This window comes from Sturnira hondurensis, unplaced genomic scaffold (genome assembly GCF_014824575.4).
Source record: "Sturnira hondurensis isolate 20B ecotype Veracruz unplaced genomic scaffold, ASM1482457v3 Scaffold0008196, whole genome shotgun sequence".
Classification (NCBI taxonomy): domain Eukaryota; kingdom Metazoa; phylum Chordata; class Mammalia; order Chiroptera; family Phyllostomidae; genus Sturnira; species Sturnira hondurensis.
Window position 1 is genome coordinate 22,073,388 of NW_028080827.1, and position 13,798 is coordinate 22,087,185.

Sequence of the window (13,798 nt, forward strand, 5' to 3'; positions counted from 1 at the left end):
TTCTGTTATAATTATCCACTATGAATTCAAAGGCATACAAGGCAAAATCTGGGACCTACCTCACAATTCCACACCCCATATCTAGAACAGTGCCTAGTACAGAAGATTCAAATGCCTATTTGAAGAACTGAAAGCCTTACAGTCCACCCCAGGAGGATCAAACAGTGCTAGAGCTGTTGTTACACCAACTTAAATTGTTAGTACATATGAACAGCATACTGAACAAAAGTAGGAAGAGTGTTTTCCTTCCATATGACCACTTGTGCAAAACAACATACCCCAGAGGACTCTACTGGTTAATTACCCCTATGACATACAAGGCCCTTTGAGCTATATGCAGTAGTGTTGTTTGGAATAATGGGATATATATCATGATTAAATCTAATAAACAATGCTGTTGCAAAATTAAATGAAGTTTCCCTAAAATATACCCATATGAGTTGAATTAATGCTCCCTTTTTGAACACAGAACCAAAAGCACAAGGCGATCTGAAACAATCTCCTTCCTCTTGATCTTTAAGACCTTACTGGATTTAGGGAATTGGGTTTTCTTCTCTATGTTTTGTGTGGTTCGCAGGCCCACGCTCAATCCACTGAGCTACACCAGCCAGGGCTTCTCTATGTTTTGTTAAATCCCAGATTAAGAGTAACTCACCCTGGTCAATTTGTCTCAAATAATGGAAAAAGGCACACTTAAAAATACAGCAGCTCTTATGTTCGTTTGGCCATGAGATGTTATAAATCTCAGAGAGAGAACATTATAAATTCCAGAAAGCATGGGGAAAAACTCATCAACCAGATGCAGATGATGAAACTTCTACCAGGAAAAGCATCTTTCTGCATAGGATAACGTTTGTACTCACGTCGTTTTGACCCAATACTAGACTGTGTACAGTTAAAACTGAGAGGCAGGGTTTCATACTTTTAAAATTAACCTTATTTGTTTTAAAGTGTTTTTTTTAATGCAAATATCGGAATGTCGATAATTTCTCCAGTCTTCCATGAAACATTTTTCCATGCCGCTACTAGAACATCCTCAAGTGCAACTCCGTATATTCAACTCGTTTTAATACCATAAGCAAGCATAGAAAAGCCTTTATACCACAAAAAAGCACAACAGTGGTTTGCAAAACTGAGGTTATTTCTGCTTCTTGGTACCGATTTGAGCAAGCAATGCACATCGGGTGCTTTGAACCGAGTAAACGGCACCCCGGCCGCTTCATCTCCAAGATGCAACAATAAAAGCACGCTCCCCTTTATACTTCGCCAAAAAGTGGCCCTCTTCCCGGGAGCCCTTGACCACAGGAAAAGAGCTGGGTTCGGGGCCGGCCTGCCTCACCTTATAGACGTCCCCATAGGTGCCACTGCCAACCCTCTGGACGAGCTCGTAGTCATGCTGCGGGTTCCGCCTTAGGATGTCTGCGGCAGGCCGCAGCGGGGCCTCCATCTTCGCCCAGCGCCCGGCCCCTGAAGGCTCAGCCCGCGGCGCCCCGGTTCCCGCTAACGAGGACAAACTGCGCCGCTTCCCAACATGGGGCCTCAGCCTGCAGCTCAGCCTGCAGCTCCGCCTGCATGAGGGACAAGTAAAGGCGAGTTGGCGCCGCGGGCTACGACCCCGAGCAACCCAGCCCCCTTCCCTTCCGCCCCGCCGGGAGCCGCGGAGAAGCGGCTCAGAAAGGGTCCCCGGCGCCCCGCAGCCTCGTTCCGGCCGCAGCCCTTCCCCTACTCCGCTGCTCGCGAACTGTCCGGCCCAACCTCCCCGCCCTCCGGGGCCTGGGGACGCCTCGGTACCTGAGTGGGGCGGCCCCGCTTTGTTGAGCACCGCGCCCGAGACCTACTTGCTCGCCGGCGCCTGCGTCCTACGTCCCGGCGCCTGCGTCCTGCTTCCCAACGCCCGCCAGCCAGCCGCTCCAAGTCTTGCGCCGCCGTCTCCCGTCGTACCGCCCGTCCTCTCGCAGGCGGCGGAGGAGCGTACGGTCGCTGCTGCCGTCGCAGCACGTTCCCACCCGGGGCTGCGTCACCGAGAGACACGTTCCCGGTCAGCGTGGGTCGGCGCCCAGCGGCCCGCCCGAGTGTGCTGGCGGTGGGACCACAGTGCCTCCCTGAGGCCTGGTCTGGGCACGACAGCCTCCCTGGCGCGCCCCTGGCCAGGCGCGTCTTTTAAAGGGGCCAGGCTCTGCTTCCCACTCGCAGAAATAGGGACACCCTGGGCATTCGTTGGCCGACGGGCCTCCGCTAAACAGCCCCCAGATTCATCAGGTAAACTTAGTGGCGGGTAGAGGGAGATGGGTGGGCACGAGAGCGATGGGAACGCAGCCCTCCCAGTTCACGGAAAAGGTACGTACATGGCACTGGGCCAGAAGTAACCTGGCATTGGGGCGCTGGGAAGGAGGTGGGGGAGTGCCAGGTTAACTTAAGTTGAGGCACACCCTACTGCACCTTCCTGTTTTGCAAACTCTTCCCAGCGGTACCAGTTTAAGGCTGGACTGCACACCTGAACAACCTGTCTACTACGGAGTTTTCCCGAGACGTTTCTGAAAGCTTGAATTCCTAGGAAGTCTCAATGGCCCTTATTCCAGTTAGCCACATGCGCTCTCACCGCGGCTATTGCCCTTTGGCTAAATCAGAAGTTCAGAAGATAAAACGAAGGACCACCACAACCTGGTTCTGGCTCCACCACTTCTTCAGTATATAATCCGGGAGAAACCCTCGGATTTGGCGATATCTCACTATCCTTATCTGGAGCTTGAAAGGGATTAGTTTTGCACCTGACATCCAAGAAAGTGTTGCAGGGGTGTCCAACCTTCTGGCGTCTCTGGGCCACACAGGAAGAAGTGGAGTTCTCTTGGGCCTCACATTAAATACACAAACACTAATGAAAACAAACAAAACATGTTTTAAGTAAATTTACAACTTTGTGTTAGGCCGCATGCATAGCCATCCTGGGTTGGACACCCCTGCTTTTTACAGGATTATAAAGAGGGTAATCAAATATAAGAGGTTTTAAAATACTTCACAATGCACAGGATATCAAAGAGGAATTCAGGAAAATAATTTGGCTGGTATCTCACAAAATGAATTGAGTTTTTAGTTCCAGTCTTGTTATGAAGGTAGAAACAAATTTGCTGGATTTATATATCAAAGTTATTTCTAGAGCCCAGTAGAAGTTTTGAACAGAAAAGCCAGACAACACTCAGCCAACACATTTAGTAACAGAAAAAATCACAAAGGAGTAAGTTCCAGACATTGGCTTGTGGCTTCAAACATGCAATTCAATTCTGTTCCTGGGCAATATGCTCCTGTTGATGTGATCAATTGTGTAATGTAGAAATTAAATTCACACCTTAACAGGACAGGGCCTATGTATTTTCATGTGCTCCATACACAAAGGGCACTTATTTATGGAATATAAGTAAGCTCAGACTTACATGCTCTATGGACAAAGCCTATGTGTTTGCTGTATTGAAAAAATTGTTGAAGAACAGTTCCTTCTTTCAGAGCTTCTTGGCACTTGTTTTGGTGGGCACATACTTTTGGCTTCAATGACTCAAAATCTTTTCAAATGTTCTGTTAGTATCCTAGTACTTGTTAACTGTCATAGATTCTTTTTTCTTGTTTTCTCCTGTGATCCTATAAGCATTGATCCTTTCTCTAGTCTAAAACTTATTTATTCTTACTTATTCACACCTGCCTTATTTCACAGAGAATTTGAGGCATTATACAGAAAATAGATACAATAATGCAACACAAAAATAAATGAGGAAATGGGGATGATGATAAAGGGAGGGGAAAATAAAATAGTGGAACAATGTAACAAATTAGTCAAAGCAGAGGATTTTATAGTGTTTTTGAGACCACAATCAAGAGACAGGTATATTTTTCCCCCAATACTAAGACTTCAAGAACTTTATCTCATAAGTCTTCATAAAGTGGAAACTTTGAATTCAGTTTGAAATAAGGATAGTGTCCTTCTAATAATCCTTCAAGGGTGTCATTCTTGAAACACAATGTTTGATATGAATTAAGCAAAAGAAAAGTTGAGATCATAGATTTCAATAAGACACTGGAAAGAGGATACTTTATGTTGCCAGTAATGGCAGATCCATATGCTTCAACCATTCACTCAGAGATGGATAGCATGAAAAGAGTTGAGATTCTACATAGTAGTTAAAAAATGTGTCTGCTGTAATCATTATTTTACTTGTATCGAAATTGATGCAGAGAGGAAAGCATTTGCTTTATACTAACTCCAAAAGAATCTTAAGGATTTTTAAGTACTTACTGGTTCAGTTTATTTTAAAAAGATCAGTGAAGTCATAGCTAGTGGTTAAATATTACATGGTTGTAAAGAAATTCAAATTCAATTTCCATAAAATAAACTACAGTGTGTAAATTTAATTTTATATCCTAAATTAGGTACCTACTTTCAAGGTTGACAGGTATAATTATAATATATTATTATATTATGTAATAAAACAATATAATAAAATTATAATAAAAAAGTGTAGCTCACAGGAGAGTTTTTTTTTACAAACTACCCAGTTTTATAATGACAGGGTATAGAATAAGAATAAATGTGGCTTGATAGCCCCTTCATCCCAACCAAATTATCTTCTTTTCTTTTTCTTTTTAAAAAATTTTTTAAATTTAATTATTGTTCAAGTACAGTTTTCTGTCCCCCACTCCCATCCCAGTACTTTTCTTAGTGTCTTCATAATATCTGATATATAAATATAGTCTGGCTTTTGCTCTAATCTATATAACAATCCATAATGGTTTGTTTTGTGCTTTACAGTGTTTTTCCCTTCTTTCAAATTTTTCTAGTAAAATGCTTATTGTAATCTGTGGCCTGTGGTTTCAACTTCAGCCAAATCTGAGTTTTCAAAAATTGGAGACATAAACATTTTCAACTTCTGTGTGGGTAAGGTTCACAATTAACTATGCAAGACACAATAACTAATTAAAACCCTCAGGTGTGGCAGAATGGATAAGGACAATATTTTAGTCTATGGAACATTTAAGCAATATAATCTCCCGATGAGTCTTCCAACATAAATTAGTTGCAAAGTGTAACTCAATGTGATTGAATTGGTTGCTCTATATGTTGGTTAAATATAAATCAGTTAAATGTTGGAAGACATCTGCCATAATTATGATTTGGATTTTCAAATAGCCCATGATTTCTCTTACTAATTGGGGCCAGTTTTCTGTGTGGCAAAACCCATGTTCTCAAAGTACATATAGGAGAATTCTGTCTCGTTCTGGATAGCAGTAGACTGTACTGTATCTCATTCAGAATCAGTATCAGATCACTAGGATGGGATTATTAAAAAAAAGAATTGAGGAAGGCAGTGCACATCCTTTTATCCAGTTTGAATTGCTCATCTGGTATGTTCAAATGCTGTTTCTATCACTCTGATCCCAACATGATGGTTTTAAGGTTTATATGAGAATTGATAGCAGTGTTCCTGTGTTCCACTCAGAAATTGGTTCTGTCTACAAATACAATAACTAGGATACATATTACAAATAACCTTATGTTGTTCCTCATCAGTTTCCTCACATCATGAGTATAATGTTCAGAAATGGTGCCTAGAGTTTGCTTACATCTCACATAGACTAGTATTCTGAGAAACTAATGTAGAAGAAGCCACAGCGCCTGCCTGTTGCCCTATCCTGCAGCTATACAACCCTTTCAGGATTCTAATAAGGTCTTTTTTTCCTTGCCCCTTGAGGGCAAGGATGATAATGTCTCCCCACTGTTGCTAGTTTCAGGGTGCTTCCCTATCCCTTGTTGGTCCCTTTAACCCTGTCCTCATTTTTATAAATAGTCCTTTCATTAGCTTCTCTTTCTGGGCTGCCTCTTTCTCGCCAGAATCCTGATTGCTGGAGGAACTGGAAGTAACCTTAGGAAAGAAACCCTTGCTTTCTGGGATGGTATTACTCACATATCTGATGATTACCTGTATAAAGTACTTGTCATGGAAAATGGAACAATAGTATTTCATAGCATGGAGTGGCATCATAATTACTCAAATAATTATCGCCAGTGGCATGTGATGTAATGCTGCATGTAGAGCCTAGCATTGGGAGATCAACCTCTAGCACTTGGCCGCTTTGACAGTGATGATTGCTAAAACTCGTTATCATTTGCTCCGACTGCTTCTTTGAGAATACATGTGAAAAAAGACAGAAAGCCTTGAATTCCAAACTGAAGACAGGAGTAGAAAATCAGAATGCTTTTTTGACAGCTTGGAAGAAATCTATATCTCTTATTGCTGCAGGCAGGTATGGCTGAGGATTAAGCCCAGGGCCTTATCGTAAAGCCTACAGAGTTGCAATGTCAGTTGAATGTGAGACCTAGATCTGTTGTGTGAAGGTAAGCGCACCAGTAGAGAAGAACTGGGACCCTGATGCATGAAATGGGAGCATTTGGGTCAATGTGAATGAGGATGAGAACTCCGAATAAGAGTTAGACTTCAACAGCCCTGTTCTTGAAAGAGAGAGCTCATGCACTGAAAGAATTATGAGATTTTCCAAATACTTACCTAAAGTTCAGATTTAATTTGTTGATTTGAGCAACTAATAATTCTAAATTGGTTACTTGAAGCTAGTAAGTAGTCTTCATGCTGAGATGCTAGAACTTTCCTATCATGGTGTAGAGGAAAAAATCTTAGATTCAAGGAGATGGAAATGTTGGACTTCCTGTAGTATGTGTATTCTATTCAGTTATGCTCTATCCATTCCATCCCAAGGAGGACCCATAAAATCTACTTTTATCAATACATTGGGTAAAGAGCCACAGATATTGAAAAATTATCTCGTGGCTGTTCTTAGTTGGCTGGAGATGATGGTGGAGATGGCACAATGAAATTGAGATCCATGATTCAGTTGGAATATTGAGATCCCAGTGAAGGCCAAGTCAGGGATTCCTGCTTTAAGTTACATAGAGTAAGGGCTATTATGATTGGAAGGACCATGTGAAACAACCCCAGGTAATTTATGCTCCCCTGTACCAAAGTAGAAATTAAAATTAAACTTTACCAGTGGGGGAATTTCAGAAACATGCCCATGGAAATAACTAATCTTGCTTCAAACCCATCACTTAGAAGCAGCTAATTTGAGCCCTGACCAGGTAGCTCAGTTGGTTAGAGCATTATCCTGATAAACCAAGATTGTGGGTTTGATGACCAGTCAAGGCACATATGAGAATCAACCAATGAATACATAAGTAAGTGGAACAACGAGTCCATGTGTCTGCTTCTCTTCTTTTGGAATGGATATGAGGGGGGACCCCCTCTAAAAATGGAATTGATTTATTAAAAACTGTGTATTTATTCTTACATGTTTAAACTTCAGCCACCTTCAAAACACTCTGCATCTGATGCAATAGACCTATTGAGACTTTTTTCCAGTGCTCAAAAATAGTTTTGAACTCATTGATTTTGATGCCTTTTGGTGCTTCTGCCTTTTTGTTTGTTTGTTTCACCTCTTCTACATTGACAAAAGATTTCCCTTTTTCCATCCTGGGAAACAGCAAAAAAAAAAAAAAGTTGCTTTGGTCAAAATCAGGTGAATAGGGAGGGTGGGGGCACAGGGGTCATACTGTTTTTGATTAAAAAATGCTGAACACTCAGCTCAGTATGGGCAGGTGCACTGAGTGCACTCATAGACCACCCATCATGAATGGTCAAACACGTTTAAAGAGTCTTCAAAAAAATTCACTGAAGCCAAACACAGCTTCTTACAACAACACCAGCTAGTGCAGATGGGTTCCTAGAACACTCACCTAGCAGGGGAAGCCTGCACCACAAGGGGGCAAGCCTCCAGAACATAATTCTGGGACAGATATATATAATATAATAAAATATACATTTTTAAAATAAATATACAGATTATATATATGTATAGATACATAAAAGAGTAAATTCTACATTCATTTTTACAGATGTCTAGTATTCCATTGTGGAGAAGTATTATAGCGTGCCACTTTCCTATAAATGGACATATAGGTTGTTGCCAGTATTTTGCAATTACAAAAAAAATGCTGCAGTTAATAACCCTTATAGAACAAATGTTTTGGGGAATCTACTGTACTCTTTTACATATATATATTTCTTCCTTTCTATATAACTGAATGAGGATGTGAATGCCCAAGCAGTCATCTTCGATTATGCAATAGAAGTTCCAAGTTAAGGTTGAAAGAAAGTGTAAACAGCTTGGGTTCCTTGGTGTTTTGAAGCCACGATATCAGCCCTGGATAGCTTATGCTCAAGTTATTTCATGAGAGAGAATTATCTGTTTTAAGCCACTAATTCTTTTTACAGCAGCCAAATCTAAATAATTTAGCTCATGATGATGTTGAGCTAATGAATTAGCTACTGTAGAACCAACCTATCCTCAAAAACAAATATGTACCAATAAATGTCCTTTTTGTTTAAGCTATTTGGGGTTATAGCCAAAAGCATTCTGATAGGAATATTTCTAGATCGCTAGCTGTAGAGGGAAGCAGCAAATGGTCAGACACATCACTTACTGAGAACTCTTGATTGAGAGAGCCCTTTTCTTATGATGTGGGGGACTGAGCGTGGTGAATAAACCAATGGAAGAAAACATAATTGAGGATACAGGAAGGGGAGGGAATAATTTATGAGGTAACATTCCAAAGGAGCCAGGAAGAGAGAGGACATAGAGTACTAAAGTGCAAATGGAAGAATAGCTTCTAGTTTTCCTTTTTAAATTTTAAAGTAAACCTGACCTTGACTTCTTAAAAACAGCCTTATTGAGATATAATTCATTCACCATATAATTCATCAAATTAAATAGTATAATTTAGTCCTTTTAGTATAGTCACAGAGTTGTGCAGAAATGATTTCACAATTTTAAAACATCCTTTTCTACTTTCTGACTTAGCAATTTCCTGTGTTTCTTTGGCACAGATTAACAGGTACACTTATTTTTCATATACTTTCTTATAGAAAGGAAAAGTATTTACCTTTTGGGTTTTTCCCCACTTAGCAGTGTGTTCTATATCAATCCATAAAGTTCTTTTGTGTTCTTTTTCATAGATGTCTAGTATTCCATCGTGGAGAAGTATTATAGTGTACCACTTTCCTATACAGGGACATGTAGGTTGTTGCCAGTATTTTGCAATTACAAAAAAATGCTATAGTTGATAACCCTTATAGAACAATTGTTTTGGGGAATCTACTATACCCTTTACTGGTCTTCACCTGAAAGAGATTATCAGTCTAGAATCTGATGAAGTGATGGGTTCTGAACAGGAACAGAACCCAGTTCTTTTTGTACTATGAATTTGGTTTGTAGGTTCAGTGTTGAAATAATTTCTGTCTTTCTGTGTTGTTTCATTAGTTGGAAATGCAATTCATTTTGCTTTAAAACTATAATATAAACTTGGTTTAAGGGGTTCACAGTTCTGAGGTCACTAGAACCATTATCTGAAATATGGAATGCAGTAAATATGTAAAATGCCAAATATGTAAAATTTGGCAGTAATATGTAAGACTTGTTGATTTTGCAGTGTCGGTAGCAAAACCAAGTGACGATGACTGCAGACAGCTATAAATTCAGCTGTTATGACCATTCTCTCTTAAGAGAGTTTAACACTAGAAGTACAGGTTTGGGAATCATCAGGTCCTGTATGAAGACACCAGAGTAAATTATATTGAGAGAATATAGAGGGAGGGGTTCCTGATGACTAGGAATAAGTGGAAAGCAAGGACCTGGTGGTTAAGAGGCTAGCAGTGGTCAGTCTCCCAGGCAGAATGTGGCCAACAACCAAATGCAGGAGAAAACTGTGTAAGGAGAGGAATGGGTTGTTGGTATCTTTGAGGGTCAAGTAGCACAAATGGACAGTGTTTCTAGGATACTAAAAACTAAATTTGTAGGCAGAGAGGAAAGAAATCAGTGAAAAGGGAGAGATTGAAAATACTTTTTAAGAGTATTTATCACCTTTTGCTTTCCCTTTAAAATTATCTGCAACCTTTTGTGTCTGCCAAGGCTTACCTAGACTATGTAGTATGAATTTACTTCAAACATTTGTCCATATAAATCTGGATTTTATCTCTACAAATGTAGTGGGGAATTTCGCCCACTAGACGTTTAGTTACAGATTATGATGAATCTTCGGTTTTCATTTATCTTGATCTTCTTGATCTAATTTTGCTAGCCCAATTTTAAAAGACAGGCCTGTTTGGTAGACAGGTGTAATATGCACAATACTTATACTCTGGTTTCTCTTCAGATAGTATAAATCTTTCACCTTTTCAAAATGTGCAGGACTCTCCTAACTACATGATGTTGCTTTCAAAATGGGGGGGCGGGGAATGGTGCTGGGTAAACAAATGTGGATCAATTTAACTTCCTTAGCTGTATAAATATTGCCAGCATGTTTGTACTAATATGTAACTGTTGTAGGAAAACAAGTATTTGAACAACTAGTATAATGCAGTATATGGTTTGTGTATTCCTATGACTAGATAATGCTGTTAAATTCTTTGAGTGTGTGCGAGAGAGGGTGTTGCTTATTTGTATATGTGTTTCCCATTCAAAATATTGCAGTGCATGTCTGTCACTGTCTTCATGCTCTGGGGGTGGGCTGAAGTAGGGAGGGTGTGACGCTGGTATGTGTGTGAACTCCAGCTTTTGATGCTGAGCTTGGTTCTTCCGTTTTCTCCTCCCTTCTCCTCCCCACGCCTTCCCTCCAGCGCCACAGCAACATCCTCCGAGTCTGAGCGAACTGCGCCCGGCGCGGGCACACAGTCTCCCACTGCCAGCAACCTGCGGCCCGGGAGAAGAGCGAGCGTGGTGACAGTGCCTCACTGCCACGAGTCCCTGGACCATCATGGCCAAGAACCGCAGGGACAGAAACAGTTGGGGTGAGTAATATGTAGTGACTTTTGCAGCCTGAATGGTACTGGCCCTCTACTTTCTACTTCTGGAGAAGAGGAGGGCCAAGGGCTAGCATCCAAGGCTGGGAGACGGCCAGGGCCGAGCTGCTCCCTGTTGGGCCGGAGGAACCATGGCAGAGCGGTACCCACGTAAACCGAACAGTGCTGTGGGCGAGCGCTGCAGCTTCACGCAGGCTTCTCCCTGCTTCTCCCCGACTTCCCTAGTCCACCTCTTCCTAGCATTTGGACAGCACCCACCTCGAACCTCTGGGGACTGGCTGGTTCCGCTTTAGCTCTAGGTTGGCAGGAAGGGGATGAAAGCGGTCAGGGGCCTGTTGTTACTCGGTAGAGAGGGGCAGGGCATTGGGGATCCTCAATCCCCTACTTCATGGGGAGCTGCGAGCTCTTGTGCCCCGCCGGGCGCGCTCCGGTGGTGGGTGGTGCTGGAACAATGAAGCGGAGTGAGCCAGGCCCAGTGAGAGCCTTGCAGACCAGAGCAACCCAGGAGGGGGGATGCCTGCTTGGGGGTGCCCCAGTGCTGCAGTACTTGTTTTAATTTAGGGATTGCTTGGAGAATTGGGGGCGCAGGGAAGAAAAGTTGTGATTTCCAGCCTTCTGCCCCGCCCCAACCTGGTACCCCATTCAGGGTGGCATTGTTCTATGATTTTACCTTTTGGAGATATTGGGCTCATGATTCAGCACCAGGCCGAGGGGAGGGGGAAGGAGTGGCTAGGCCCAGTGGGTTCACGCTGTGAGTGGGTGGGCGGTGCTCACGCAGGCGGAGAAGAGAGAGCGCAATGATGCAGGAGAAATCAGGGCCCCGCCCACTCTGCTGCTCCAGACTTGGTTTAGGATGCTTAGTGTGGGCCGGTTAGGCGTCTTTTTCTGCCTTGGACTCCCGATTTTTTAGTCACAGTACTAAACTAATTACCGTAAAGTCCTTTAGGGCATTTTATTATCTGAACCAGAGCGGATCTCCAGCTACTGTGGCTTGGTGGGTACAGAAATATGTAGTTCATTAGCTTTGAATTATTATTTGGAAAGTTTACACCCGCTAGGTGTTTGCAGCTCCTTGATTCTCTTCATGTTTCATTGAGATCTATAACTGTCCATAAGACTAAGACATATAAATTTTAATTTTAATTCATTATTTTGATGTACTTTTATCAAAAGTCCTTGCTCAATTGGTCACAGGACCAACTTAACTCCCAGGAGAAAAGGTTTACATGTAAGAGATTATCCAAGGTCTGTGGTAGACACGGGATGTAGTACGGTGATCTGTCTTTAGTTATCTGAATTCAGAAGAAAGTGGTTCCATTTTACTGAAATCACCAAACCCCCATTTTAGTAGGTGTGACTATTGCAATAACTCTTGTTTTCTTTGCTTCTTCTGAAATATGGGTAAGCTTTTTCAGAGTATCCCCTTTCTATGCCTCCTCTTGGCTTCTAGAATGAAAATTTCTTGAACACTCACAGTTAAGGTGTGTATATTCAAGTCAGTTTTGGTCTTGAACTTCGTTCACTGTTGACTCCACTCTGTTTGGAGACAGGTATGTGAAATTTTATGCTGAGGGTTAAAATTTTTCTCCTTGATGAAGCTTTGGAACATTATTCTTCAGTATTTCCTTTGGTTACAGATCTTTGTTTAGTGGAGGGTCTCTCTCTCTCTCTCTCTCATGTGGTTCTCAAATGGGATTTGCATAAAAATCACATTGGGAACTTATTAGAAATGCAGATTCCCATGTCTTCCAGCCAACACTTTTGAATCAGTAGGTCTGAAATGGGGTCTAGGACTTTTAATTAGCATCTTGGGTGATTGAGAAGCAGGTGGTCTTTGGATGTTACTTTCAGAAACATTATCATTATTTATATTTGATAGAAACATAATTCAGTCGGACAGTTTACCCAGAAGACACCAAGAGAGTTTCCACTCAAGTGATGAATTAGGAAAAGAAATACCAGAGTCACTATATGTTCACTGGAAATGTTCACAGAAAGTAAACAGTGGAATTGTGGAGTCCTACCTTGATGCTCCGTGAAAATGCTTTATTATTTTTCTTTGGTGTAAAGTACAAATGACATAAATGACTTAGAAAATGTAACATATGGATTAGAAAACAGGGTTTTTTGCCAAAGTGTTAGCGATATCTATCTTGATTCCATTTTATTACTGGTACCTAGTAGAATCCCTAATAAATAGTAGGCATTTAATAATACCAATAATAGCTAATATCATTGAGGTAGGTACTGTGACCCTTATTTTACATATTAAAGGTTAAATAATAGAGCCAAGATTCCGATTCGGTCAGTTAGATGTCAGATTCTTTCATCTTTACCTCTATGCTATGCTGCCTCTTTACTGAGTGGTAATATCTTCTCCATTAAATGGAACTACAGTTTTTCAAGGCACATTCACACGCATTACTACATTTGATCTATAGCCTCTTAAGTTGGCAGGACACGTTTCCTATCGTGCAAATGAAAAAAATAAGTCTCCTATCCATTAAATAACTTGGCAGAAGTAATATATTTGGCAAATTGGAGAACTAAGATTAGAACCTAGGAATGTCTTCTAATTTATTTTCTATAACATGATGCTGTGGACTGTTTTATAAGATAATGGGGCGTAGTGTGAGGGAAATAGAGAGAACAAGCCCTTGTAGAAGCCAGAGTCCTCTGATGAGAAGAAACTCAGGTGAGAGCTACAAAAGACTGACCTGATCATCTACCTAGATGAATATTTCCTAGACAAGGCAGAAAGCCGACTGCCAAGAACAAAGGTAGACTGTCCAGAATGGTAATATATAGTGATTTCCAAGAAATGGCAGGAGAGATATTTGTAAAATCTATACAGGAAACCTAAGATTTAGAGAAAGGCTCCCTATAGG

General features: G+C 41.4%; 2 protein-coding genes across 6 annotated transcripts in view; one reads left to right on the top strand and one right to left on the bottom strand.

Moving 5' to 3' along the window:
• MAP4K5 (mitogen-activated protein kinase kinase kinase kinase 5) overlaps positions 1 to 1,979 on the bottom strand; it is a 105,106-nt gene extending 103,127 nt beyond the window's left edge. The window contains exons 1-2 of one of the 3 annotated variants that reach the window (XM_037054264.1): positions 1,792 to 1,978; positions 1,340 to 1,568 (exon numbers count right to left, since the gene is read on the bottom strand). In XM_037054264.1, coding sequence (XP_036910159.1) covers positions 1,340 to 1,447 — 108 coding nt within the window. In that variant the 5' untranslated portion in view covers positions 1,448 to 1,568; positions 1,792 to 1,978. Of the gene's footprint in view, positions 1 to 1,339; positions 1,569 to 1,791 lie in introns of all 3 variants that reach the window. The other 2 variants (XM_037054265.1, XM_037054266.1) reach the window with 2 other exon arrangements.
• Positions 1,980 to 2,085: 106 nt separating this feature from the next.
• Positions 2,086 to 13,798, top strand: part of ATL1 (atlastin GTPase 1) — a 60,832-nt gene continuing 49,119 nt past the window's right edge. The window contains exons 1-2 of one of the 3 annotated variants that reach the window (XM_037054268.1): positions 2,086 to 2,259; positions 10,728 to 10,898. In XM_037054268.1, coding sequence (XP_036910163.1) covers positions 10,865 to 10,898 — 34 coding nt within the window. In that variant the 5' untranslated portion in view covers positions 2,086 to 2,259; positions 10,728 to 10,864. Of the gene's footprint in view, positions 2,260 to 10,650; positions 10,899 to 13,798 lie in introns of those variants that run through there. The other 2 variants (XM_037054267.1, XM_037054270.1) reach the window with 2 other exon arrangements.